This window comes from Channa argus, chromosome 20, assembly GCF_033026475.1.
Source record: "Channa argus isolate prfri chromosome 20, Channa argus male v1.0, whole genome shotgun sequence".
Lineage (NCBI taxonomy): Eukaryota > Metazoa > Chordata > Actinopteri > Anabantiformes > Channidae > Channa > Channa argus.
In genome coordinates this window covers 7,418,264-7,445,779 of record NC_090216.1, presented here as the reverse complement: position 1 = coordinate 7,445,779, position 27,516 = coordinate 7,418,264, and the positions used below count along the sequence as shown (strand labels likewise).

Genomic DNA, 27,516 nt, shown 5'->3' with positions numbered 1-27,516 from the left:
TTTAAAAGTTCGTGTAAAAGTTGCTAAAGCTATTACGTCAGGAAGGCTGTTTTGCGGAACACAATCACGTACCTCCTCATAAATCCAACTACCTGTGCTCCACCTGGTCTGGTCTAATAAGGGGTTTTCTCAGGGAACTCTAAGGAATCCAACAGATTAGCATCTTTTTCCTGGAAACAGACATCCCTTTGACGGGCTGATTACATGACAGCGAGTGTGGACTGGTGCTCTAATTCTGTCCGAGCTATAGATAGAAACTGCAGTAATACCAACAAGTTCACAGGAAGAAAAGAGAACGACTTGTCGCAGATAGAACTTCACACAGTTTTCATCCAACACATTTTACAAATAACTAAATCTGACAACAACCCTCATCCAGTGGAGTCAGGATTTAGATTTAGCCATCCAACCACGAGGGGAGGTGAAGGTGTCCCTGAATAGTAATAAGTGTGTTAAATCTAATGCTACTCACAGACAGATGGTATTGGGGGAAAAAAAAAAAAAAAAACATCTGTCCTTACGCAGCACAAACAGCAGCTCCATGACACATGGCTGCATGCATGTGACACGTTCACAGAGATTCGGCTTTGACCTTAAGAACACCAGCATACCCAGCAGTGTAGAAAGAGAGAGGGCCATGTTTGATATATTCATAAAAAGTAAACTAAATATTTTTAACTAATTTCACTTTATTTTTTGCCAAAATGGTTAGATATTTTTAGGAAGAGCCTTAAAGTCTGCCATGTGTATTGTGTGTATGACTATAGAATGTAAATTTCGCTCCTCGGGTTCTTGAAACCTCCCTATTCTTAGAAATGATATCAAGAACGTAACCTCTTCAATAATGGAAACAGGCCAGAAAAGCATTTTATGATCTAAATGATCAAAACAACATATGAAATGTTTAAACGTGGTCAGTACAGCTTTTATTTATTTATCTTTTTATCTGTTTATCATCCTAAGACTCTTACAGCTGCAGATTTTGTTGTACATTTACAATATAAATCCTATTTTCTGCATCTGGATCTGACTTCTACCAATGTCAAAGTGGCCAAGGACTTAAAACATGGATTATGGTTGAAGAGCACTTTATCTTACATGAACTGATGATCTGCTTAAGTGCAAAATATCAGCTGCAGAGTTACAGTTTGGTCAAGAAAAGAAAAAAATGCTGACTGCTTTTACTGAGCACAGAGGTCACTTGAGAGAAAAATTGTTTGAATCAAGTTCCAAATTATTGATCTACTATTGCACTTACTGCATTAAGCACATTGTGGCTGTTTATATTAAAAAGTGTCATGTCGTGTTTCCTAATGTAAGGCAATGCAGGCCAAAGGTGAGGGCTACTCATCAGAGTTTCTAGAAAAAGTTTGCAGGTATGATCCACATTGTCACTGGTTTGAAATGTATAAAAAAACTGTATGGAGGCTATGATATAAGCGAGTAATATAAAAGTGCTTATCTAACATCTGCTGTTCTGCAAAGCCTCTCTCATTAGTGAAATTGGGCAGTTAGTTCCTGTGGTGTGTTAATCCTCCTGTTGATGTATTAATGTTGCCTTTTCTGCATCAAATCATCCACTGCGCACACCGGAAACTCCCCTTCACGGTTTTATGTAACCGTACTCACCATATGAACTGCTAAAGGAAAAAACTCATACAACTGTTACCAAAAACTCACAATGAAAGACACATTTGGTAGAAAGCATATAGGTAAGGGCATACTGTCATGTGCAAAAAGCATGTGGATATGATTTAAAGGATGTATTAAAAATCATAGTCAGTAGCTGCAGTAGTGGTAAAATGAGATTTTAATAGGACCTAATTGATCAAAATCTTAGATGTGCAAGCTTAACTACTACTACTATGGTTTGCATGTTATATATAAGTTTGTTTCCAAATTGAGGACATTTTGGTACAGGTAAATATTTCCTGCGTATTTAAAGTTTTGCAGCTAATAACAATATTCTTGCTTTGTTATAAATACGATGATGATGTAAACATATGTTGAACTACTCATTCTCTTCTATTGGCCCTAAAGGGTCTAATTTTGAAAATAACTAATTAATTTTTAGTACTTGGTTGCTGTCCAGTGTCTAAAATGGAGATTCAAGCCTTGCGGTTTGAATTTTGGTGGGTGCTACAGTACCCAGATCACAGATCCCATATTATTTGCAATTCTTTACCACCATCTAGTGGTAAATTATAATGAATGCTAGTTAAATAATAAATAAATAAACAGGAAGAATATTATGTTCAGGTTAACATATGTCCCCATAGTTAACATTTATTAGCAGGAGAAAATCATTTTATCACTGGTTTGTGATACTATAAATTAACTGTACGCAGTTTTAATATTATGTAATTCTTAATGTTATGTTGACTAAATTATACATTTATAAAACTGTGTTTATTTGGCAGCCTCCTTATCTGTGTTCAGAGGAGGAGTTATGGGTGTTGACAAATACATTCATAAAGTAGACTGTTCGGCTGACACCTGTGTAAAAAGTATTTTCTGTGATATTACTTAAATATTTAGTATTTGTAAGTGTGACACACAGTGAGGCTTTTGAATTCAAAATAGGGGAATTTAAGTTATGGTGTTGCCAATAAATCTAAAATAAAAATGTATCAGAAAATGACCAAAGGAAATTCAAAAATGTTAAAGGAGAAATCCATTATTGAATAATAATGGTTGTCATGTAAACAGACACTTATTTAAAAACTCAAGAGGCTGGTTTCACTTAGTTAACCCTCCTATTACCTTTGGGGTCAATTTGACCCCATTCAATGCTTAACGTCTCTAAATATATGATTGACATCACTTTTGTTGCTTCATATGTAATTACCTTTCTTAATTTAATGGGCACAACTGGGTAAACATAAAATTGACATGTTGATATGTTTTCAATGTCCTGTTCGGCATCGGGGGTTTTGGGGGTCAATTTGACCCCAGGCCTTTTTAGTGGTATAAAACATAAGAAATATCAACACACTACACACATTTGTTTTGGTTGTTATGGATGATATTGAGGTCACTATAACATGCAATTTTATGATTTTCAAAGAGATTTAGGGCCCTAACCTAACATAACCACAACTGTAGTAGTGCGAGGAACTATGCACAACATGGCGGAGGAGAAAACATAATTGTGCCAAGAAAATTGCAGGTCCTGGGTGAAGAACTGCTGAAAAGGAAGGTTACCATGTTAGGGACAGTGAGAAAAAAACAAGCCGGAGCATCTCTTGAGCTGCTTCTGATGAACAGGAAAGTAGCATCTTCAATGATTGACTTCACTGACAGAGCCACCGTTGTCAAGAAAGCGAAAAATGTCCTGCTTATGAGCTCCAAGCACTAAGATGCTGTCCTAAGTACCAGAGAAGACAGAAAACCACAAATGGTCGTGGACTACAACGAGACAAAGGGAGGGGTTGATAACCTGGACAAGGGTGCAGCCACATTGCATGACTGCCCGTTGGCCTCTTGTCATTTTCTCTAGGTGGTCAACAAACAAACATAAAGTACCTCACCCAATAAACTTGGATAACAATTTCAATTATATTAAAACTACATAAAAATTGAACCCCAAGGATAAAATAGGTTAGTAAATTTAAAGGTAACAGGACTGTTAAGCTGTTATTTTTTAATGAAAGTGGTTTGCACCTCTATATTTTAACCACAAGGTGGCGCCAGCGTCTTGGTCTGAATTTTAAAGGCTCCCCGCATTAGTCTGAACTCTGCTTAGAGCGATTCCATCCCAGGACAACACACGGTTTTATCATTGTTGTTATGGACATGTTTGACATGCTACATTTTTTCAAAGTGATGGACAGAAAGGGTGCGCAAGGCTGTTAACACGTCTCTGTGCTGTCCGCCGCCTCCTGGTGCTGAAGTCTCTGCACACGTGGGTCGTTTATAAGTTGACAGCAAGTCTCTTTTCAGAAATTCAAATCCGAAAACCTTACTACACCCAACTACAAATTTCTCCACATTCTGTCAGTTACACTCTGTATCCACAATATTTGACTTTCTTGAAATAATTACATTGTTAGAAAAGTTGTTTTATGGATTTTTAATCCAAAGACTAATTAAATTTGGTCTTTTTTGGGGGGGGGGGTTACATCATTTTATAAGTAGCTGACTGTATGCGCTTGGTGTTTGATTTCATCTTGAAGTAAAAACTGAGTTTCTTTATGAACTGCAGAACTCTTAACTGTTCATGTGAAAATATATATAAATGAGGCATGGAGCATTTTTTTCTTCGCAGTTATTGTACAAGCATAGTGATGTGGTGCTGTCTGGCTACTATTGGTTGGCGTGATTGCTACCATGGCTGTATATTAACATAAAGGAGGCAAGTGGCGAGGGGATCCACTTAGGGGCAAGCTGCGTCATAGCTCTTGGTGAAAAGGAGGGACAATTAAAGGACTAAAATAGCGCCAAACCTGCGGGTTAATGTGCACCAATAGCCACAAAGACTCTCGTGGTCTCAGAGCTGAGCGCAAAAGTGCCACAGGTGAGACAAGGGGCATGAGCACAGAGATGAGATACTTGGAGCGTCCCGACTCTAGGTGTTGCAAATAAGTAACAAAATCGTCCCAAATAAACTTTGCCATGTAAGATAAGCGGTCGAAACCTCTGCGCGTTGCAGAAAACCTACGATTTCAACACGTCACTTCTCGGGAGATCATGAAACAGCATCGGATGTGGCTGAGGCGAGGACAAGTTGAGGAAGCTGAGGAAGGGCATCTTCACCGATGAGGCTGCCAAGCTCCTCTGCGCCTCTCCTTTTACGCACAGGCAAGGTGAGGAGAGAGCATCACACCAATACGTCGAGAAAACACCAATGAGTCATCCGAGGTGCTGAAAGGTCGGCGGCAGAAGGTAAAAGCACAACTACAATTCCGAACCGAAAATCACAAAATAAAAGCACGCCATGGATGGAGGAGCGGGATCCTCCGGGCTGGCCAAATCGGCTGCAGTTAAACTATCAGAGATGGGCGAAAGAACCAAGAAGTTAGGCACCGCGATTAAGGATCCGCGCCAGCAAAGACGGATCATATTAGTGATTGTTTGCGTCGCTCTCCTGCTGGACAATATGCTCTACATGGTAATCGTGCCAATTATTCCGGACTACCTTGCTGACCTGGAGAGTGAGCAGTCAGAGCACGTCCACGTAGTGATGCACCCTAACACTTCAGCCAACAGCACAAGCCAAGACAACAGCAACAAGGACAATTTAGACCTCCAGATAGGAGTACTTTTTGCGTCCAAAGCCATTCTGCAGCTGTTAGTTAACCCGCTCTCGGGGACTTTCATAGACCGGGTTGGATATGACATTCCGCTTTTAATTGGACTGACTGTTATGTTCGTATCCACCTGCATATTTGCTTTTGCGGAGAACTATGCGACGCTCTTTGTGGCCAGAAGTTTGCAGGGTCTGGGGTCCGCTTTTGCGGACACATCTGGCATCGCAATGATAGCTGACAAATACACGGAGGAAGCAGAGAGAAGCAGGGCGCTCGGCATCGCTCTGGCGTTCATCTCTTTCGGGAGCTTGGTGGCGCCTCCCTTCGGGGGCGTCCTGTACGAGTTCGTGGGCAAGAGAGTGCCCTTCATCGTGCTCGCCTCCATTTGCCTGGCAGACGGCTTTCTGCTACTGACCGTGATCAAGCCGTTCTCCAACAGGACTAGAGAGAACATGCCAGTCGGCACCCCCATTTACAGACTCATGATTGACCCGTACATAGCGGTGGTGGCCGGTGCACTGACAGTGTGCAACATCCCCCTGGCCTTTCTAGAGCCAACCATAGCCAACTGGATGGAGACTACCATGCACTCCTCTCAGTGGGAAATGGGACTCACCTGGCTCCCAGCCTTCTTCCCTCATGTCCTCGGTGTCTACATAACAGTGAAACTGGCAGCAAAGCATCCAAATTTGCAGTGGTTCTATGGAGCTTTGGGTATGGTTATCATAGGAGCGAGCTCCTGCACGGTCCCTGCATGCAAAACTTTTGGGCAGCTCATCGCCCCTTTGTGCGGCATTTGTTTCGGCATTGCACTTGTAGACACTGCCCTGCTGCCGACCCTTGCGTTTTTAGTTGACGTGCGTCATGTTTCAGTGTATGGTAGTGTTTATGCTATAGCAGATATTTCCTATTCAGTCGCATATGCTATGGGTCCTATTGTGGCCGGTCAGATTGTGCACAACCACGGGTTTGTGCAACTTAATCTGGGTATGGGTCTCATCAATGTGCTTTATGCTCCAGCTCTGCTGCTGCTGCGCAATGTGTGCCAAATGAAACCGTCCCACTCGGAGAGAGATAACCTGTTAGAGGAAGCTCCACAGGGGCTGTACGATACTATCAAGATGGAGGAGAGGAGAGCTAAAAAGAAGGGCTACAGTTCGGCCGGAAACTGCCTGTCAGTAGATGAAAATGGGTTCGATCCATTCAGAGCACAGCGGTCCCTGTCAGAGGAGTCGTCCGGTCCGGAGTACACTTAGATCGATCACACTTTTCCGCCCCTCTCGAAACTTTCCCTTGGAGAAAATTAGAGATGTGACAGGCGGTTTCTGTTCCAAGTGATTTAAACGTTTATGTAATTACCGATGTGCAATATAAACACCCAATCACCAAAATTACCACTGCGTGAACTGATTTTCGAAGTTTTTTTTTCCCCTTTTCTTTCTTTCTGATTGTGAGTTCATTGTGTCAAACAAGTCTATGTAGCGTTTGTCATGGACGTATAACTGGAGTTTTGTGAGAGCTCTTTCAGCCACTGGTGAATTTGTGTCTACCATTGAATATTGTAGAAAAAATATATAAATAGATAAATGTGCGTATAAGATTAAACGGGACCAACAATAAACAGCACAGCTCCCCTTACACAAAAAATAGCCTATATTTTTAGTCTAAATAAACTTTTTTGACTCGCACATCAAATGCATCATTTTCTTTTTGTATTAAGAATTTTAAAGAATTATAATTTTGATGCAAGTGGACCTGTTTGTAATGTTTATTTCTGATGTTTATTTAGGTGTATCATAATAGATTGATTTTGTACATATGTGGATATATGCACAATGTAAATTGTTAAAACATATGTGGACATCTAGAAAGAGTGTGTGTATGTGTGTGCGTTTGTGGGCGCGTGTGTACGAAAACTTTTGACAAGACGTAACGAAGCCAGTCTCCTTAAGATAAAGGAATATGTATTAATTTATCAATTGTCGTTTTAATAAATATCTGTTTGGACCTGTGTGACTGTGGTGATTTAATTCTTGTTTACAACATAACGTGAATTAAACAAAATAAATGTATTTTCTCCGTTAGAATTTTAGATCATTATAATGGCTGATGCTGCCATTTTCTTATCAAGTGACATCAAAATAAAAAGATTGGGAGTTTCAGCTGGATTATGTCATTTATGAAAGTTGAAAAACACAAATCTTTTTCTATAAAAATGGAAATCATATATAGATTATCCAAATGCCCAATAGAAAGTCGGCTACAGGTGCAAAAAAATATTTACTTTTCGCACAAAATTCTTCCCATGTAATCTTAAATCCGGGTGACATACTCTGCAGAAAGTTTCACCACACTAACTTTCACCTATTGACCACCAGGACGATCAAAGAAACTGTGCATGACACACCAAAAAAAAATAAAATAAATAAAGGCGCTCATTCCTTTTTATATATTACAATTGTTATTGTGGACAAGGGGGGGTTGAGCAAGATGTCAGATAATATGTTCCGCGAATAGATTTCGATGGGAGGAGTTTCATGCCTCAAGGGGGTAGGTAGACGAAAACACCTTCAGCATCTTTTCCAAGGCGCGCTTTAATGTGGAGCCACAGCCTTATGGTGAGGCGAGGGGACGGGGGAGCAGCCCAGCGCCCAAATGGAGCTTTACTCTAACATGGGATTTGACGGCAGAGACCTGGAGCGCAAAGTGAACTCATACACAGTCATCTGATCTCTTGGTTGGTACAGCGATCAGGTAAGGTAACTTTATATACACGCTCTATTTATAATAACACTGGGTAATGTTTGTTTCTTAAAACCCATTCTTTGCACGAATGTCTTCGCGCACAGTGAGGAAGCCCATTCATCTTAAAAGTCTACTTTACTTTGAAAACAAGTTTTTAAAAAGTCATCTAACCGTTTTATTTCGCTTGTGGGGTTTTTAATAAAAACCCATTTGTCTCAGTTTCCTCTTTGTTATGTTACTTCTTTGTTTTTTGTTTTTTTACATTGCCTTAAAAAAAGTAATTACAGAGAAATACGTGCAAAATCAATTGGATTCCTAAAAATCCTCTACAAACGTTTAGCTTTAAAGACTGAAATAGAGATTAACTGAGTTTTTAGGATGTACAATATATCCCTTGCGACGGGGCTCAGCTGGAATTCAAGGACAAGCCACAAATTGCATTAGGCTGCAAAATGATGAAGAATGGAAAGCTGCGGGCTCATGTTCTTCCATTTCTCAGAGGCCTAATTTTATTTACTGGATTTATTTTTTATCTAACTTTCCTGTTCTCTTTTTCTCAAACGTTTTAACATTGCTCAACGCAGAGAAGGCTGAACTCATACCACCTCTACAGGGTTTCCACATTATTTACCCTCAGCCGGACTGGAATGCAAAGATGCCAATCTTGGAGAAAAAACCGGCCAGAGAACGAGACAGCCAAGTATGAGAACATATCATTATTTACATAGTGAAAATGTTTCCGTATTTACACGTGATGTAACATTTTCACACGCAGCGAGGTCGCTGTCCGTGGTGCTGAAAGCGCTGAAGTTCAGCACCACGGACAGCGCCAGCTTCACTTACGCTGATTGACCACTTGGGGCGAAAACTGCCCATCAAGCCCCTCAGTCCCCAAAAGGAGAGGGGGCAGAATATTTCTCTTTTCTTAAACTAACTGAATTTCTGGTTTATCCAGTGATGGAATTTAATTCTACTGTGTTTTTATTATGGGTAATGTTCAATAAAAAAAAAAAAAATCAAATCCATAAATCCATCACTAGATACAACTTCCATTTCTAATGTCTGGTCAAAATTAAAAACTTTGGTGATGACATGCAGTATGTAAATGTTGAACATCAGTTGTAAAACATAATATATTAGCATGTTTCAACGCTAAATGTTACAAAGTCCCAGAAAGCAGTGGAAAGTCTTGTTATAAATGTTTTAAAGCATTTAAGATGAATTATTTACTGGAGTTCTAATAATAAAAGAAAAAAAAGAAGTAATGGGTTTTACCTTTTTAACTAATGAGAGGATCAGGAAAGACATGAAAATTCTTAACAGCTGCTGTCCTTCATAATTCTTTGCCCAGACTTACATCAATCGGTTGGTGTCTCGGAAACAGGTGTTGCCAAAGGTTCCTGTGCCCCCAATGAATCAAACCCTGGACACGTACTTGAAGAGTGTCCAGCACCTGGTGAAGGAGGAGCAGTTTAAGAAAACAAAGGCCATCGTGGAGAAGTTTGGTGGTCCCGGAGGTGTCGGAGAGGTTCTCCAGAGGAAGCTTTTACAGCGGAGAGACAAGACGTCCAACTGGGTAAACTCTGTTATGCAAATTAAAAATAATAAAAAAAAAACGCTGTAGATGCACAAACTAAACGGGTAAATGACTTGACAGTCAATAAACGTTTGATATATTTATCATTAGGATGCAACAGGCTAAATTCTAGCTTGTACAAAATTATACAATCTGCATGTGTGTTATTTAATCTGATTTTGTCTGTAAGACATTTCTGACCTTTATGAGCTGGAAAAAGTAAAACACCTGAGGATGAAGATTTATTGGAGCCCCTGCTCATCCTCTGTTGCTTTACTCTCACTCACACCTGTGTCTGAGTGATCCGTCAGTCCACAGCTCATCCAGCTCAGTGAAATCTATCACGCTCCCACTCTCACATCGGCAAGTTTCTACTCTCCTTTTCATCTGGTGCTGTAATGGTTTTTTACTCCACTGCCCACAGGTCTCAACTCTGAAAGTAATAACTTGTGTCCAAAGCGTTCGCAAAGCAACATTTCTCAAAAGGTGTCACCTTGTTTTTCCTTAGGTGTATGACTACTGGCTGGAGGACATGTACTTGAACAACAGGTTGGCCCTACCAGTCAACTCAAGTCCTGTTATGGTGTTTCCTAAGCAGACATTCAGAGATCATAAAGATGCTCTTAGGTACGTGCTGGACTTTTGATTCTACTATTGTTCAGAAGAGATCATTTTGTACACAGATTTTAATTTTATTAATCCTTCTCCAACAAAGACCCTAATGATGTTACAGAAACAACTGCAATGTGAACGTTGAGGTAAAAGTCAGACTTTGGATTGTACCAAGTGAAAGGGCTTGTTCTGAAATTAAGAAAGAAATATATTCTTCCCAGTAGTCATAGACATCACAGTAGTCTTAAAAATTGCAATAATAACAGTACAATTATTTTAAAATGGTATTTGAAATGATCAATTCCTTTGATTAACCAGTTAATTGCTTTGCCCCAAAAGTGCAAAACATTGTAAAAGCTGTTTCCACAACAAGGTTTCATAGGTCCAAGTTCCTACCATAACTCTATAAGTAGATAAGTATTTGGAGTTTACTTAATAAATCACATTTTATCAACTAAGAAAGGTGAAAACTTTAAAATATGTGCTTAAAAAAAATAGTATTTTGCTGGATTTCTTTTAGTCTTGTGGATACCTGCATTTGCTCACAGAGATAATGGTAAGGAAACATACAGTACGGTACAGACAGTTGTTTGCAGAGACCATCTGAGATCCAATTTAATGCATTTAGAAATGTAGAAGTCTGTAGTTTCTTTTAGTGAGTGCAATCTCAGGTCAATAAAGCACCCTTCACTGAAAATAGTGATAACAGGCACCAAACAGCAAAAGCTGACACTGCTCATCATCTTCACTAATGATAGAAAATATCTGCTTTGTTCAGTTGTGCAGCCACTGACAGGCTTTACTTTCTTCTCGACCAGCCTTAGATTACGATCTGAATTACACGCATGAAAACAATCACTGGCATCATCTGTTGGTCAAATCTCTGTCCATTAATCAATGAGCTGTGGTACACCAGACATTACACCACTCCGACCGGCTCTGCAACTCAACATTAGCTTTTGTCAGCTCATGCTGCACTAACTGAATATTTCCAGAGCGCCCCAAGCAGCTGGTAATCTACTGACACGGCCTCTTATTAGATTGGGAGTGACAGGGCCAAGCTCTCCGCAGAGACTGCTAGTCAGGCCTCATTTAGGGGTGTGGTGCACTGCGGCCGCCTTCTCTGTATTGATCTAGCTTTGAGCGTAATAACACCAAGACAAATGACATACAACATAAGAGCTGACAGCGCTCTGTGTTTTCCCTATTTGCCCACACTGCCCACTCACACATACAGACGCTCTCTCTCTCACAAACACAGATAAACACACACAGCTCACCCACTGTATCCTAGTAATTTGCCATAATGTGATTACTGTAAGTCCTTTGAAAGATGAGAGCATATCTAATTATAATCACTGGCTGGTCTGCTGTGTATGGCCAGCGTTTTGTAGTGAACTCCCAGTTTTTTAAAATTTCATTCTCTTCATTCCTTTAAGATTTGCGGCTCGTCTTATCAGAGGAGTGTTGGACTATAAGACGCTCATTGATGCGTAAGTGTAACCTGTAATGGACTTCCTGTCACCCTGTGCCCCTCAGCATCCTACACCTCATCTGTGTTACTGCCACTGAGTAAAATCAGTCAATTTATGATCTAATAAAACTAAGTGTAACAATAATGACTCATAAAATGAGAGTCCTCAGATGCAATCTGACTGGTGTAATAACGTCTCCCAGGCGAGCGCTACCGGTGGATTTTGCTAGAGGCCAGTTAGCGGGGACTCCTCTGTGCATGGAGCAGTACTACCGACTCTTCAACTCCTACCGCTACCCGGGCATAAAGACAGACACGCTGAAGGTCCAGATGAACACAGCTTCTTTAGCGCCAGAGCACATCATCGTGGCGTGTAAGAACCAGGTCAGGATGCTGGCTTCTGAGGAGACTTCACACTCGATCACACTTCTGCACAGTCAATTTGAGAGAAAATATGAATAAATGTAAGGATGTTTTAATAATATTCATCAGATTTATAGGTTTGGTTCTACTGTGAACATCTCAATTAGCTAAAAAAGACTGCCAGTTAGTCAAAATGCAAAAAAAAAAAGTATAACACGCAAACCTACGTTTAAAAACCCAAACTTTCTATGTATTCTACTTTTTACTTATTATCACACTATACTGAGCATACTAATACTATGACTGTGAGAACTGTTACTGGGCAATCGTTTGACTGGTTTTAATCTTTAATTTACATTTTTAGAGGGATAGTAGAGCCAAGTTAATTATGAATGGGTGCATGTTTTAGTTTCAGCCAGGCAACAATACTGTCATTATGAAATTGCAAAGTTTAATCTTATCTAGACGAAGTTAAAGTTTCTATTTGAATATTTAAACTGACCAGAATATGAATTCATTCCTTTATTAACTTGTCCATATATTTAAAGAGTGCTAACTAATCAGGAAGTAACAAACAAAAAAATGTTTAAACAGACACTGAGGAGTCATGTGTGTATCTGATTTTACCTTCTGGGCCACAGTGAAGAGCCACTACGCAGCAGGAACAGACTGTCTTTCCAACAAGACTGTCCAAAATGTGCCGTGCATTTTAACTGGAAGATTTTCAAACCACAAGAGGTCTTTTCAAAGCATTGTGGAATCTTAATGCTATACAGACTATATCAACCGCTTTCCACTTAAGAGTAGAGTAAATTCAACAAGAAGACAGATGTTTGATTTACAGTATATACTGTAGATACAGGTGCAAAAATACAGTAGCTGCTATTCATTAATGCTACCCAGAATTTAAAAGGTGTCCAAATTATAATTTTAGAAAACATGTCACAAACGGTGTCACAAAAATCTATAATACCCAGGAATCTTTAGACAAATTAGGTTTTGTATGGATTGAAAAACATTCATTATACCCAAAAGTCCTTGTACAAGCAACATTTCTAATATCAAATCTTGTTTAAATAAATTAATATTATTACTGAAAATTACTGGAGACATGGCATTATCTAAGAAATTAGACTTCTGAAACACTTTATACTACGTTTGATAATATCTTCTGTAACAATAAGTTTCAGATGCATGATGAAAATATTAATAAACACTTAAACACTACGAATCTGTTTTTCCCACTAGTTTTTCGTATTGGATGTTGTCGCAAACAGCAAGCAGCTCAATGAGACAGAAATCTTCTCCCAACTGGAGAAAATTGTGAAAATGGCAGACAACACTGAAGAGAGACTCCCTCCATTTGGTATCCTGACATCCGATGGGAGAACAGAATGGGCACAAGCTAGAGATGATTTAACAAAAGGTCTCAGCACAATTTTTTTCTTTACGTTTAAAAAGATGTAAACTTTTTTTTGGTAGAAATCTAGAAAATAATTAATTTTCTTTCTTTTTCCGTTCAGATCAAACCAACAAAGACTCTCTGGCCCTGATCGAGAGCTGTCTGTGTGTGGTGTGTCTGGATGAACCCAGCAGCTTGGAGCCCAATGATACCAACAGGGCCCTGATGATGCTTCACGGTGGCGGCCGCGAGAAGAATGGGGCAAACCGCTGGTACGACAAGTCAATGCAGGTAGGACCAAGTTCTCTGCGAGTCCTCTGTGACTGTACAGTGTGGGCCAATAGTCAATCCATCTTCTCTCAGTTTGTTGTAGGAATGGATGGGATATGTGGCGTGGTGTGCGAGCATTCGCCATTTGAGGGAATTGTTTTAGTGCAGTGTTCTGAGTACCTGATGAAACACATGTAAGTTAAGCCATCGCAATGAGATACAAATTACAAACACACTCAACACAGTTGCCTAAATACATGTGTAGGAGACATAAGTGTCGTTCTGAACAGAACAGGGAGTCCCTCCAAAGTGACAAAGGCATCGACCATCAGAGAGCTCCCCCCTCCAAGAAGGCTGCTCTGGAAATACAACCCACACATCCAAGGACTCTTAACTGCATCAGGAGACAGACTCCAAAGGTAAGACTGGCACAAACAATGAAACAGAACAACACCTCTAAAAATAATTCAAAGTCTTTCTTGATGTATCAGGTCTCATGTCTTTTGTGCTGCCTCCTTCAGACTGGTAAACAATCTTGACATGGATGTTTTCAAGTTCAAAGCGTATGGGAAGGAATTCATCAAAAAGCAGAAAATGAGTCCAGATGCATTTATACAAGTTGCCTTACAACTTGCATTTTACAAGTAAAGCACATTCCATATCTTTATCCTTTTAAGTAAGTGCTAGTTACTGTTCAATTTTAAATATGTTGTTCATGTCTGTCATGTATTCAGATGCAATGGGAGGCTTGTGTTCACCTATGAAAGCGCATCCACTCGTCGATTCCAAGAAGGTCGGGTAGATAACATTCGCTCTGCCACCCCAGAGGCCTTGGCCTTCGTCACGTCCATGGCAGATGAGAGAGCCACTTTCACCGTGAGTCATTTTTCTTACTTTGCTCTCAATTCCTGAAAAACCCCCACATTACTGTTCATCAAGCCTGCTTATAAGAAACAGGTGCAACAAGTCACCCCAGCAAACCAAACTTCCCCATTCAACCAGATGAATGTCTACAAGTGCATTTCTACAAAAAAACAACTTACTGACTGTTCTGCTCTCTTTTTACACAATGTGTAATTTTTTTAACTAATTATATTTTCATTTTATAACAGGATTTAGAAAAAATGAAATGCCTGAGGGAAGCCATTAATGCCCAGACAAATTACACAGTTGCAGTAAGTACTTCGAGATGTTGTTTAATGTATATTAAAATGACATAATTCAAATGAATTGTAATCAATTTCATTTTGATTTTCTTCACACAGAAAATAAGACTTTTCCATGTCAAAGTAAAACATATCTCTACAAAGTCATATACATTAATTAAAAAAATATTGTATTACACTATCTTGCTGCAAATAGAAAATAAAAGCCACCGGCTATTTATCTTGATGAACCACTTGCTAATGTTTACATTTCCTCCACAGTGAATGGAATCATACTTTTAGTCACATTTGGCCTGTAATCAATATCTGGAAATGTGGTTACATTTATGCACATTTGATGGAAACCTAGTTTATGGATAACCTCACATTGATGAAAAGACTCTATGTTACTGCTCCTGGCCAAGAAATACTCTAGTCCACAAACTTCCAATGGTCTTATTTTAGAAGATATAGTCTGTAAATTTGACCTTTAAAGAAGCTGCTAAGTGGAGTTTTATACATTTGGACAGAACCAGGAAGCGGTTTCCCTGCTTTCAGTCTTAAGCTAAGCACTGAGATTGGAAATTGCTTCGTAATGATCAGTTCTAGTGACAGAAAAAAATTAGCATTTTGGGTTGAGCAGCACTTAAGTAAAAGTGATACGGTTCACACTTTTTAAAAGCACAACCAAAGTGGTGAGTAGCACCATTTCTATCTCAAGTTTTTCGGTCAACATCATTCGCACCCTAGGTAATTTATTGAATAACTGCAATATGCTATGATATGCTGGAAAATGTACTAAGCCTCATTTAGGGTCTCTAACTGAAAATGCTTCATTTGCACTGAGAAAAATCATATTTTCTAGGCTATTACAGGGATGGCGATAGACAATCATCTCCTCGGACTTCTGAGGATTGCAAAGGAACTCAACATGGAGAAGCCAGAGATCTTCTGCGATGAGACATATCTGACCAGTAACCACTTCATCCTCTCTACCAGTCAGGTAACATGTTCAATGGAAATATTCGTATCGCTTCACTTTTTGTACATTACTGCATCATTCATTTAATATTAAATCAAGTGAACGCACACTTTTTTCACATCTAGCTGCACACGACGCAGAAGAAGACCAAACATATCTTTAATACATTTTGCAAATGTATTAAAAATCATAATTAAACCCCTAATTATACAAAAGGTATCTAGCCCTTAATTCTCTACTGTGTTAAAGCCACTTTGGCAGCAATTAGACCTCTAGAGTCTGTTTGGGTTAGTCTTTAGATTTTGTATTATCAGCCAGATAATTGTTCTTCTTCATGCTCTCACGGTACTTTAAAAGCTACTTTGTAAACTTGTCATTAAAGGATACTACTTCTCTATTTTTTTTTTTTAAAGTTACAATGCATTAAAGTACAGTATGCATAATGTTAAGAGGTGTGAATACTTTTCAAAACAATGGTAATCCCATTGTTTTTCTTGAAAAGACTGCTTCAAATTCCATGCTTGTGCCTTCTAAATGATATGTACACATGTATGTCGCCAGTGACTGAACAGGTGCTGTGATGAAACTAAATTATTCCTCCACAGGAAGCATTAAATGTGTTGCTGCTTTACATACATAACTCCCTGTTCTTATCAAGCAGAGCTATGGTGATAGGAAAACGCAATGTCAATGGAACAGAATTAGATATACACATTACATATATTACTAAGGATCATATTTGAGCCTCATTAAATTGTGAAACTCTCAGAACCAACACAATGAATCACATGCGCTTCTTAACTACCTGACTGTAATTGCAAGATGGTGAATATTAACATGTCCTTATGAATGTCCATACTGATATTTAACCTTTTCCATTCGTGCATAACCTGACACCAATCTGCAAATGTGTTGCCCCTTGAACTCAAGACTGCTATTAATGCAACTTTATCTATGATTCAAAGAGGACAAAAAACACAATCTAGGTCCAATCTTTTTTGGCAAACAACTTACTAAACAACCTCTAAGGCGTATTTGTATTAATGTAGCACTAAGCTTAGTAAATGGCTGAAGGAAAAATCTATAAACAGGGACTGAGACTGCAGAAATGCACTTGCAACTGAACAAAAAAATGCCCAAGACTAATTAAAAATGTTTTGTTTATGCTGTTGTTACCATCTTTTTAATTGGAGACTGCCAAACTCATCTACTGCCTTTGGCACTGGGTTTATACACTTAATCCACCTCTTTTTTGTAGCACTAGCTTTTGTGACAACCCCCAAAAGTAATTTTTTTTTTTACTTATACACTGTACACAATCAAGGGAATTTACACTTAAACTAAATAAACTAATGCGCATACATAAACCCAATACACATTAAGAAAAGAAGTCTCAATTGACAAGAGTATGAAAAAACCAATGGAAGATTTTTGGGCTTTTTTTTATTACCGTCAATAAAACAAAGAGCAGCTCATGTTTCTATTTGGCACTAACTTGTCTGATTCATATATTTATCCTTAGAAAACATTACATTCAGGACTATGAACATGCATTTCTATCAGTTAATAAACTAAATTGTGTTCTTCACAATGTTTAAAAATTCTATGTTATAAAAAAGATGCCCCAGCGTTTTTTCAATGATGCATTAATCATCAGTGATGTCGGAGGAACAGATTGTCACCTCTGTAACATCTGCAGGGTTATGCAGTCATTGCTTGTTGTGGTGGGAGATCAACTCAGATTTACAGCTTAGTCATTTAATTGACAAGCAGAAATAATATCACTGTACTTCAACAATAAATTAATCTGGATCACTTCTCAACTAAAAAGCCAAATTAATTGTTGCATTTTACACAAAATAAGATGTTTCAAGATGTGACCTAAGGCTCTGGGAAGCTGTTTTGAGCATTATTCTCTACTTTCTGGCATTTAAAAACTAAACGATGACTCCCAAATACTAAACAGCTAGCTTTTTCTCCTCATAAAACAGTCCTAACGCAGACTGTATCTTCCTGTCTCCAGGTCCCCACCACAGTGGAAATGTTCTGTTGCTACGGCCCAGTGGTCCCCAACGGCTACGGTGCCTGTTACAACCCGCAGTCAGACCACATCATCTTCTGTGTGTCTAGTTTCTGGGAGAACACACATACAAGTTCTGTTGTTTTTGTCAAAGCCCTGAACGAGGGCCTGCTGGAAATCAGGGACCTGTGCAATAGATGCAGTGCTGCAGCTACCAAACTGGCTGATAGCAGCCAGGAAGCCGGCCAGCCTCATAAATCAGGGAAGTAAGCCATACTGAGGGAGTACGCCCATTCAGCTGCTCCACTCAATACTCTTAGAGTTAGTCTTTAGCTTTAGACTCAGTGGTAGAGATGCCTTGATGTGTGTTTGTTGTCTGTGCAATAGTGTTCCTTCTACAACACATTTCAAAGCCTTAAAGTTCATATGTAATTACATAAACTGCGTAAATATTTTAAAAATGTGAAAAAACTGGGAAACAAGTTCTCTTCAGGATCTGCGTGAACATTAGAGTAATTTTGGGAACAACAGTGACCCGGTTAGACTCAGCAGACTGTGATTAACTAGTCTGCTGCCTTTAGGAAACTGAAGCCATGACCACTGTGTAACACTGGTGTGAGGTTAAACTCCTCTGTCAGAAAGTGAATGGACTAAAGATACCCAAGACGTACCTGAGGCATCTTTTACCCCAAGAGTAGAACTTTAATAATCATGATTATGTTAAAAAAAAAAAAAAAAAAAAAAAAAATCCCATTCTATATTTAAGTGACTTCTAATATTCTTAGCATCCTGTTTTATGATGTGATCCTGTAAACCTCATTTACTTTGTGTCAGTTAAGCCTACACCAAATGGTTCAGCTTCACCATAGGATCCATTTCAATGTGCTTATGGGTTATTTTATTACTTGTAATGTAGGCACGTTTTTTAGATTCTACTGATGCCAAAAGGTTGCCAAAGAGGTTCAAGTACGTCAAATGAGGCACTTGTGATATTTATATAAATAACAGAAGAAGTTAGAAATGTGTGTAGATGTCAAAAGTGTGTGATATGGTTTTAGTGGCACATTTGAAGTACATTTACTGTATGTATGTGCTCTATATTATAGCAATAGGTTAAGTGTAAAGTGTAATGTACAGTACAGTGCTATTGTAGGTAAGATACAATTAAGTGGTGACTGAGGCAAACCACTGTGCTGATTTGTATGGGACTATTATTTGCACTTAGAGATACAGTAGAATGAATGTACTCTCATTCTGTAGGTATTTTATGCAGTTACACAACAGCACGTGCAGTGAGGGTATATGTGCAATTTCCCAAATGAATTCTTTAGATGCATGAGGCTTAAGTAATATGAAATGAACTTTGGTTGCTCTTTCGATATATTCGATAACATCAGACTGAATTACGTCAATCTACATGATGCATGCTGTCTTGGTCAAAGGTGTCTTTTCAGACTAAGTGTGCCATCACTTCTGCAGATGTGTACTGTGGGCATCATTTCAACCTGTGGTATTCATGTTACAGCAAATTAAGTCAGAGCTCCACAACTGTGAAAATGTGAAGATGTCAAAATGACCCATGCTGTATGTTTATGTCTGTGTATCATCAGTCAAAGTAAATGTGAACCACGTGCAGCAGTGTGAACATACATGTCAAGAAAGAAAAACTATAAGAATGCATGTTTATTCTTCTATACTAACTGTATTTTTGTATGTCCTAAAAAGCATATATGGTGTGGAAAACATTATTAAAAGGGTACACGTAAATAACAAAAATGCCTTAAATAAAATGATGCAAATAGTTTTTCCTGCCAGATGTACTATTCTATAAAAGTTTTATCTCCGATATTGATTTGATGTGTTTGCTGTAATCTGACTGATACATGTAAAAGAATGTACATGCCATGTGTTATTTAAAGGATTTCCATTTGTGTCATTCATAAATATACTAATCCCTGTGAGTAATTTGGGATATTATATCTATTGTACCACAGCATAGTATTAATGTGACCTGATAAATTAATGTTGCACTCATCCATGATAAAATGTTTATAAATGGCAACTAATGTGTAACAAATCACTGATAGGAAAATAATGTTGTTACTCAGTCATTTATTATTTATATAAGTGTTAATTAAAGTCATATTTATTTTTTTAGGCTATTTTGCTGGTAGAAGACATTGCCAGTTTAAGCGTGTAATAAAACTGTTAAGATGAAAGTAAAGAAATAAAAATACATTTAAGGAAGTATATAATATTGTCAGTGTATTCTATTACAAATTAGGCCTGGGTTAGCTGATTTAATTTGTTTAGTGGCACAATGTGCTATAACAACTGTACAAACATTTGGCCACAGTGAAATTCATGTTTGTGTCTTGATTGTTATTCAGTATTAAGGGATTTCGTTTGAATACATATCACCTAGACTAAAACAGAACATATTTAAAATTGGTTATAAATGCTGGAAACAAATCGACAAAACAAAACAAATGCAGTATGGCCTGAGAAAACTTTACAGCCTCTTTAATTCTGATACCACTGTGTGTGACCCATCCTAGATTTTCTAACTGCTGCAAACCCAATTCAGGTTGCGCTTACTACTTCAAACTGATTGTCAGACTCACCTAAACAGGTGCCACAGCAGCATTTACTCAAAATTAACTAATACATTTTACCTATATCATTAAACTGCTAAGGTTGTTTCTCAACATAAAATGAGTAAAAGCTCAGAAGTGACCATTTTTAAATGTGGTACTGTCACATTCTGACATAAGACCACATACACACATAAATAAATGTACTCAAACACAATGCTACACTATGATGACTGTAAACTAAACCCTAAGTATAATGATCAGTCTCAAGTAGGACTATAATTGTGGAAACAACTGGAATCATTAACACAGGGTAGTCTGTTTGCTGCATGGCCACTTCACTAACACACTCCCAACAGATGGCCTCATTTCATTGGCATCTGATAAGGTCTTCGGGGAGAGACCCAAATTTAATTCTTCATTGGTTAAACCACTGAACCAGGTCGACCAAGTGCCCCAAAAACATTAAACATTTAGTCAAGCTTCCATGAACGGGTCCAATTAAAGGTGGAATACAAATGGAAGTGAAAATAAATCATGCAGACTCACGGATTAAAAATAAAACAGTTCAGTGTGTTAGTAGTAACAAGCACAAAACTGTCCAGTGCCATGGTATTGCTTATTATTGTCTCTGTATTCAGTGGCCAATTGTTTTAAAAAATGTCACTGGTGAACTAAAAGTAAACTTGATTTTCATTGAAGCAAGACAATACGCTGCAATACTTCAGCTAATGAATTTGCAAGCAAACGTGAGGCAAAATGCCAACATGCATGCAGGAGATTTAATTTCTGTCCATGGATAATTGGTGGTATCCTAATCACATACCAGAGACACCTTAACTCTCTTGATTCAAAGAAGCAAATTCTAAAATTCTACTGACAAAGCCGTTCTGCAAAGTTATTGTACTCACCCTGTGCTGAACTTTTTTCATATGGAAAGTGATAGGAATAGTTTTGGCAAGAATGTAAAAGAGAGCTTTAGAGAGAAATTCCAACTCTGGCTTATTTCTCACTACCACATAGCCAGCTAATCATAGCATTAGTTTATAATCTAGGATTTCCTGTTTTGTGAAGTTGCAATAATGGTTGGACACTATACACTGCCAAAAGAGAAGAATATCTGCAAGTACTGCACACCACTGACAACAGAGAAACATGTGAACCAAAGGAGCTCAAAACTATCCAGTGCCCTTGGCATCTCAAGATGAATGCCTACAGTACAAATAGCATCTCACCTTTTGGACCCATGTTCGCGTTCCTCTCTCCTTAAGAGATCAGCATCAGCATGTAGTTGCATTGGAAGGCACATGATAAAGTACCAGTGAGTCATGGAAAGAATTCAGTTTAGTTATATTGTATGAAGCATATACAGTATATGAAGTATAACAGTTTTAAATACTAAGTGTTTACAACTCTGGAACCATAGCACAGCAGCAACTGCTGTATCTTGTTTTACAAACCTGAGAGTTCAATGGGAGGTATATACATCTGCATTAGAAAAAAAAGCCTTGCCATATGATGTGGTACTGCATCACACAACAGTGTCAAAAGGTTGAGCCTGGGTAAGTTTTCTTGCAGAACAATCATTAACACAGCCTTTAATTGACAGAAAGATTTAGCAGATTTCACTGTATTGCATTCTAATGTTAACTGAAAGAGAACTAACATAATAATTTTCCTATTAAATGATGTCTTCTATACTTAATCATACAAATACATTTTGTCATTCTACAAGTTTCATAAATCTCTGCCTGATTCTGCTTGTTGAGGCTGAATTTAGGTACTAAAGACCACTGTGGGGACAACATCTCACACTGAGGTGAAAGTCACTTTACAGATCTAATCCTTTCTCCCAGCCATGAGTCTATTGACAAAACATTAAGCAGGTTCATCTAAAGCCAATGCCGGAGGCGACTAGTGATTTCACTGCGTTAGGAGCAGCTAGTGACAAGGCTTGCTGTCTAGATCAATGGAGGAAGCCCACCTGGAGATGGATGAAGGGAGAACATTACCACTAATAAGTGTCTGCCATGCTGCAGAAAGAGACAGAGCCTTATTTGCTAGCTGATATCGACTGAGAGGGGAGCAGAGCTGTCCATCCAGATTCCCTTCTCCTTGCTTAGAGCTTGCCAGAGTCTGAAAAAAAGGAAGGCCAATGACGCTGGGTTTCCTCTACTAAGATGGCAAAAAAGAGCAGAAGCTATGTTAAGACTCATCAAACATATAAACCTTTCTTCTAAATAATTCGGACGCAAAAGTAGAGACAGTTACAAAGATTCATCTCAGCAGGTCCAGGCAGGAAAGGATTAATAGCTTCAAAGCTTCAACACCTAAACACGTTCTTAAAAAGACTGCACTTTGCTTTTTTTCTTAATTTATCCTTTTTGTTCTTAGAACTGACCAGTTGTTCCAAAACCATCACACCAAAACACCAGCTCTCAAAAATCGTGTCATGCTGTAATCACTAATCACCATGTAGTTGTAATGAGCCTCTGTAATGGAACTTGTGAGCATGAATTAAAAATAACAGCTACAAGATTACTGACTCCACTCAACAGCCAATTACTTACAGTGAACCTGTCATCTAAATGCCCTATCCATACGAATATATTAGCTAATTCAGAAACCATGAAGCAATGATGCAGCGCTTTTTTTAAAAATGAGACCATTCACTGACATGTTCTGTCCAAAATGGACAGGAAAAAAAATCCCCTTGTCTAGTATTTCAGATATTGGCATTTAAGAAGAAATTTAAATATAGAACCACTGCTATTCCTAAAACGTTTCAATTAGGGCTAAGCCTATATTATATAATATAGCTGTCTGTTTTTTCTCACAAAGGAATTCGGATAATGGCGATACTGGCATTTATTAGACAACTGCTCCCAGGGCAGACGCTACACTTACACACTATCTTAGAGCCTAATTGGGCAAGAAGTGAAGCCCAATTATATAATATGACATAATATATAGTATTTGGCAAGAGCTGAAATGAAAGACTTTCATTGATCCAGTCCCATCTAAGTTAAATGTAGATGAATGTAGCACTGATTCTGCTTAAGGACACTAGAAATCCTGTGTCTATCTATTGAGTGACTTGCTTCCATTTTAGTGGGAGTGGAAATTAAGAAGTATGTGAAAGTTTGTTTTAATCACATAAAAGAAGAATTGACTAAACACAACATGAAGTGTTCCTATTTCCTGAAACTCAGCAGTACTGTATGATACAATTAGGAACCAGAGTTATTCCCAAATGATAACTGCAGTAATAATCACACATTATTGGATATCACCACAGCACCATAGCCAACTTCAGGCTTTTTACTTTAGCAACTGTCAACGGTTTCTTCAACTGTTTTGATATGTTATAATGAGGCTCTGCAGCAAGGAAACATGACACCTATTCATCTCAAGGCGGACTGTTTCTATTTTCTTTTCCTATTTACTGCTGGTTACTTGTTTTTTTTCTCATGCTTTCTAAACAATAATCCATTCCCAGGCTTCGTGTCAGTGGTAACGCAAGAAACCCTACTGTAAACGTAGAACCTAAACAGTGTTGGCAACGTATGATTCATTTTGTGATTTGGGGATCAATAACCAATTTGAAGATGGTTGAAGATGACCTGGTGGTGAGGATCCAGATTGCGCAGCTGTGCTTCGATGTGCAGCGTAAATCTCGGGTGGTGGATGTGTGTCTAAGGCTGCCACAGCTCGTGCTTTGGGAAATGATTTATGCTTTGGTCGTGCGACACGTCCTCTCATCGAATGGCCAGGGCTAATTTGACAGGGCTCAGTGAAAGAGGTTGTTGGTAAGGGTTCAAAAGACTCAGAAAGGGTGTTACAATTGGAGAAGGTGCATAAAGTCATGATTAGTTGGGAGGTAAAAAAAAAAAAATCAACACACATTAATCATAAGCCCTATCATAATCATTATCAAAGGCACACTGTGCAGATCATACCGGTTTAAAAACTACTGCTCTGAAGCGCACAAAATCTAGGCAGAGATAAGCAAAGAAAAAAGAAAGAGAAGGTCAGAGTCCATGACTGGATATGAGTTGCAGACTCTAGAAGGTAAATGGTTGTGCCAGGCCATCATCTTAAGACCACAGTCAATCATCCACAAAAGCACTGGAAAGCGACAATCGTTTAAATGCTCTCCTCACATTGAAGTAACAACCATTCGCCTGCCTGCGTGGCCTCCCAGTTCAGCATGAGAGCAGTTCTGAGAGCTGGTTGCATAAATGCCAAACATGAATGGATCCAAGACGACAGGAGGGAGAAAAGTTAGATGGAAGAAACTCATTAGGAGGGCTGCACTCGCCCCACAAACCCCATCTCAGTTATGCAGTGAAATCTGTGAACTGGCCATGAGTTCTGAAGGATATCTCATAAAGGTTGACAAGTGAAAACCGCCACCAAGCATCTAATAGCTATTCTGTCACGAGGGCAAATTAAAAGGCATGAGTTTGCACGCGTGTAGGCTTTTGTGGCTGTGGTCATGTCAGACACACTACAAAAAGCTATTCCCTCACTCCCCAAGATCCCTAACATATCTGTTCTGAAGCCAGGCCAGATGTGAGATGTAGGTATTGTTGGTGTTAGGAAAAGGAGCTGACTGAAGAGAAGACTTTAAAAAAAAAAAAAAAAAGTGTGCTTCATTAAGTGCTCAGCTTGCACCCAGGTGGCCAGTTGTCCCCGAGGCATAGTCCCAGTGGAGCAGGGCTGTGTGGGGTTGGAGAGAAGATGAACAGAAGCACACAATGAGCAGCGGCATCCTCAAGTCCACAGCTGCCAGTGGCTCCATTACTCTCTGGACTCCAGTAACTAAAGCACATGGAGCAGAGCCTGCTTCCTGACTGCACCAATTACAGTGACCCGTTAAGAAGAAGGAATGCAGCCTCAACAGATGGGAGAACGAAGGTGTGTTCATTCACTCGTTGGTGATATAAGACATACAGACTATTTTGATGCTAATGTGCTGATGTGCTTCTTCCCTCTAGTCTAAAGGGACACAAAGTGATTTTTCCCATGAATGCTCATCCTTATTTATGTGGTTATTTTGCCAGTGTGGTACATGGATCATTTAAAATTGTTATGACATAATTTAATACTTGCCACACTAACAATAAAAATACATTATAGTTTTTCATGGTTTGTGTAAGTAATATAAAAGACTGTTTAGATATATATTACACATACAGTTGAAACCAGATGTTACATAAACTGTTAAAAAGAGACATAACATTTTTCTCACTGACATTAATCCAGTCTAAACTTTTACTGTTTTAGGTCAATTAGAGATTTTTAAATTACTTATTTTTGTGGTTACTAAATGCCAGAATAATGAGAATTCTTTATTACTTCCTTCAAAGTCAGAACTTTACATACACTTCCTCATTATTTGGTAGCATTGCCATTGAAAGGTATGACCTTCCACAGAACTGGTGTAACAGTCAGCTTTGTAGGCCGACCTAGCCCGCACACGCCTTTTCAGCTCTGCCCACAAATCTTCTGTTGGATTACGATCAGAGCTTTGTGATAGCCACTCCAAAACATCGACTTTGTTGTCCTTAAGCCACTTTGTAACTAAGTTGGCAGTATGCTTTGGGTCATTGTCCATTTGGAAGACCCACCTGTGGCCAAGCATTCACTTCCTGGCTGATGTCTTGAGATGTTGCTTCAATATTTTTCCATAACGTTCTATGCTCATGATGCCATCTAATTTCTAAAGTGCAAATTAGATTATAAATTATAAATTAGGTCTTTGTCCCTATGTGCATTTGCAAACTATTATCTGGCTTCTTTTTATGTAGCTTTTGGATTAATGGCTTCTTCCTTGCTGAGTGGCCTTTCAGCCCATGTCGGCACAGGACTCGTTTCATCAGCATCTCTACGAGTTGTTTTGCTTTTGTTCTTGGGTTAATACGCACATTTCACACCAAAGCACATTCATCTCTGGGACACAGAACCTGTCTCCTTCCTGAGTGGTATGATGGCTGGTGTTTATACGTATAATAGTTTAAACAGATGAGCGTGGCACCTTCAGGCATCTGGAAATTGTACCCAAGGTTGAGGTCCACAATTTTCTTACCCTTATCTTGGCTGATTTCTTTTGATTTCCCATGATGTCACAAAAGGAAGCAGTCTGTTGTCAATCAGAAGTCATATAGTTCAAAGGCAATGCTACCAAATACTAAGGAAGTGTATGTAAACTTCTGCCTTAGGAGAAAGTAATAAAGAATTTTCTAAAAAAAAAAAATCTCTCTCATTATTCTGGCATTAAGCAAATGGAAAAAAGAATTAAAGTGTTTTTGGCTGCTACTCTTCACAAATAATTACACAACCTAAACTACCAGAAGTAAATACAGAAGTGACTGTCCATACTGCTAAGCAAAGACCAAAAACAAGTGAAACAGACAAAAAACACATTATGCTGTTTAGGTCACAGGAGAGTTCCCTTTAAAATTAACTTAATCCTGACACTAAGAGGTGAGAAATAAGATATGAGGCATTAGGAACTTAATGGGCCACACAGCTGTAAATTAAAGCTGCAGGGCCTCTTTTCACACATTTAGCTCATGTGCTCCCTGTGCATTCTTGAGCTCATTTGTGTTTATTTACTTCGAAGGGGCTGTGAAGGTAAATAGAGGAGTGGAGAGAAGCCAGCCGGAGCTGTAAAGTAATGGTTCCATCTCTAATGAGCGGCTGGGGACCGCAATATCTGATGACAGAGAGGGTCCCTGTGCAAAGTCTCTGTCACAGTGGAAAGGCTCATCCTAAATCTTGCTCTTATTGCTAAGAGAACCACAACAGTATCTCACTACGGAGACAGAACTTGAGGTTTTTATGGGTGCTTGGGTAATTGAACAGCAGGAGGTAAAACAGTCTAATCTACTTACTAGTAAAGGAAGTGTGTCCATACTAAATGACCGGTGAAGTGATATTGGCTCTCACTCTTTACCTTCTCTCTGTTGCCTTTCACTCTTGCAGTGAGATATGTTTATGAACAAGCTGTGGCACTGGAGCAGTGGCATCATCTAGGCTACAAGAGTCCTTGTGTAAATAAGCCTGACAGTTAAGCCAC

General features: G+C 38.8%; 2 protein-coding genes across 5 annotated transcripts; both read left to right on the top strand.

The window, feature by feature from the left end:
- The first annotated feature begins 4,287 nt into the window (after positions 1–4,287).
- On the top strand, positions 4,288–7,360 carry slc18a3b (solute carrier family 18 member 3b). The gene has a single exon (XM_067489289.1). The coding sequence runs from the start codon at positions 4,937–4,939 to the stop codon at positions 6,503–6,505; it is 1,569 nt and encodes a 522-aa protein (XP_067345390.1). The 5' UTR covers positions 4,288–4,936; the 3' UTR covers positions 6,506–7,360.
- A 428-nt stretch (positions 7,361–7,788) lies between these two features.
- On the top strand, positions 7,789–19,639 carry LOC137105600 (choline O-acetyltransferase-like). Of its 4 annotated transcripts, none has more exons than XM_067488006.1 (15): positions 7,789–8,003; positions 8,584–8,694; positions 9,346–9,570; positions 10,079–10,197; positions 11,622–11,675; positions 11,860–12,040; positions 13,268–13,445; positions 13,543–13,712; positions 13,785–13,885; positions 13,982–14,110; positions 14,213–14,335; positions 14,426–14,567; positions 14,804–14,866; positions 15,702–15,839; positions 17,842–19,639. In XM_067488006.1, the coding sequence occupies exons 2-15, from the start codon at positions 8,650–8,652 to the stop codon at positions 18,106–18,108; spliced, it is 1,935 nt and encodes a 644-aa protein (XP_067344107.1). In that variant the 5' UTR covers positions 7,789–8,003; positions 8,584–8,649; the 3' UTR covers positions 18,109–19,639. The 4 variants fall into 4 exon arrangements, with proteins under 4 accessions (XP_067344107.1, XP_067344106.1, XP_067344109.1 ...); XM_067488005.1 differs by having other exon boundaries at positions 8,579–8,694; XM_067488008.1 differs by having other exon boundaries at positions 7,791–8,003; positions 9,379–9,570.
- The last annotated feature ends 7,877 nt before the right edge of the window (positions 19,640–27,516 follow it).

What these genes read in the sequence shown, in the direction of transcription:
- slc18a3b (XM_067489289.1), top strand. Translation starts at nt 4,937, where the DNA reads ATGGATGGAGGAGCGGGATCCTCCGGGCTGGCCAAATCGGCTGCAGTT.
- LOC137105600 (XM_067488006.1), top strand. Translation starts at nt 8,650, where the DNA reads ATGCCAATCTTGGAGAAAAAACCGGCCAGAGAACGAGACAGCCAA. An exon ending in GGTACGACAAGTCAATGCAG is followed by an intron (nt 13,713 to 13,784) that starts GTAGGACCAAGT and finishes ATCTTCTCTCAG; the next exon opens with TTTGTTGTAGGAATGGATGG. An exon ending in TTACAACTTGCATTTTACAA is followed by an intron (nt 14,336 to 14,425) that starts GTAAAGCACATT and finishes TCATGTATTCAG; the next exon opens with ATGCAATGGGAGGCTTGTGT.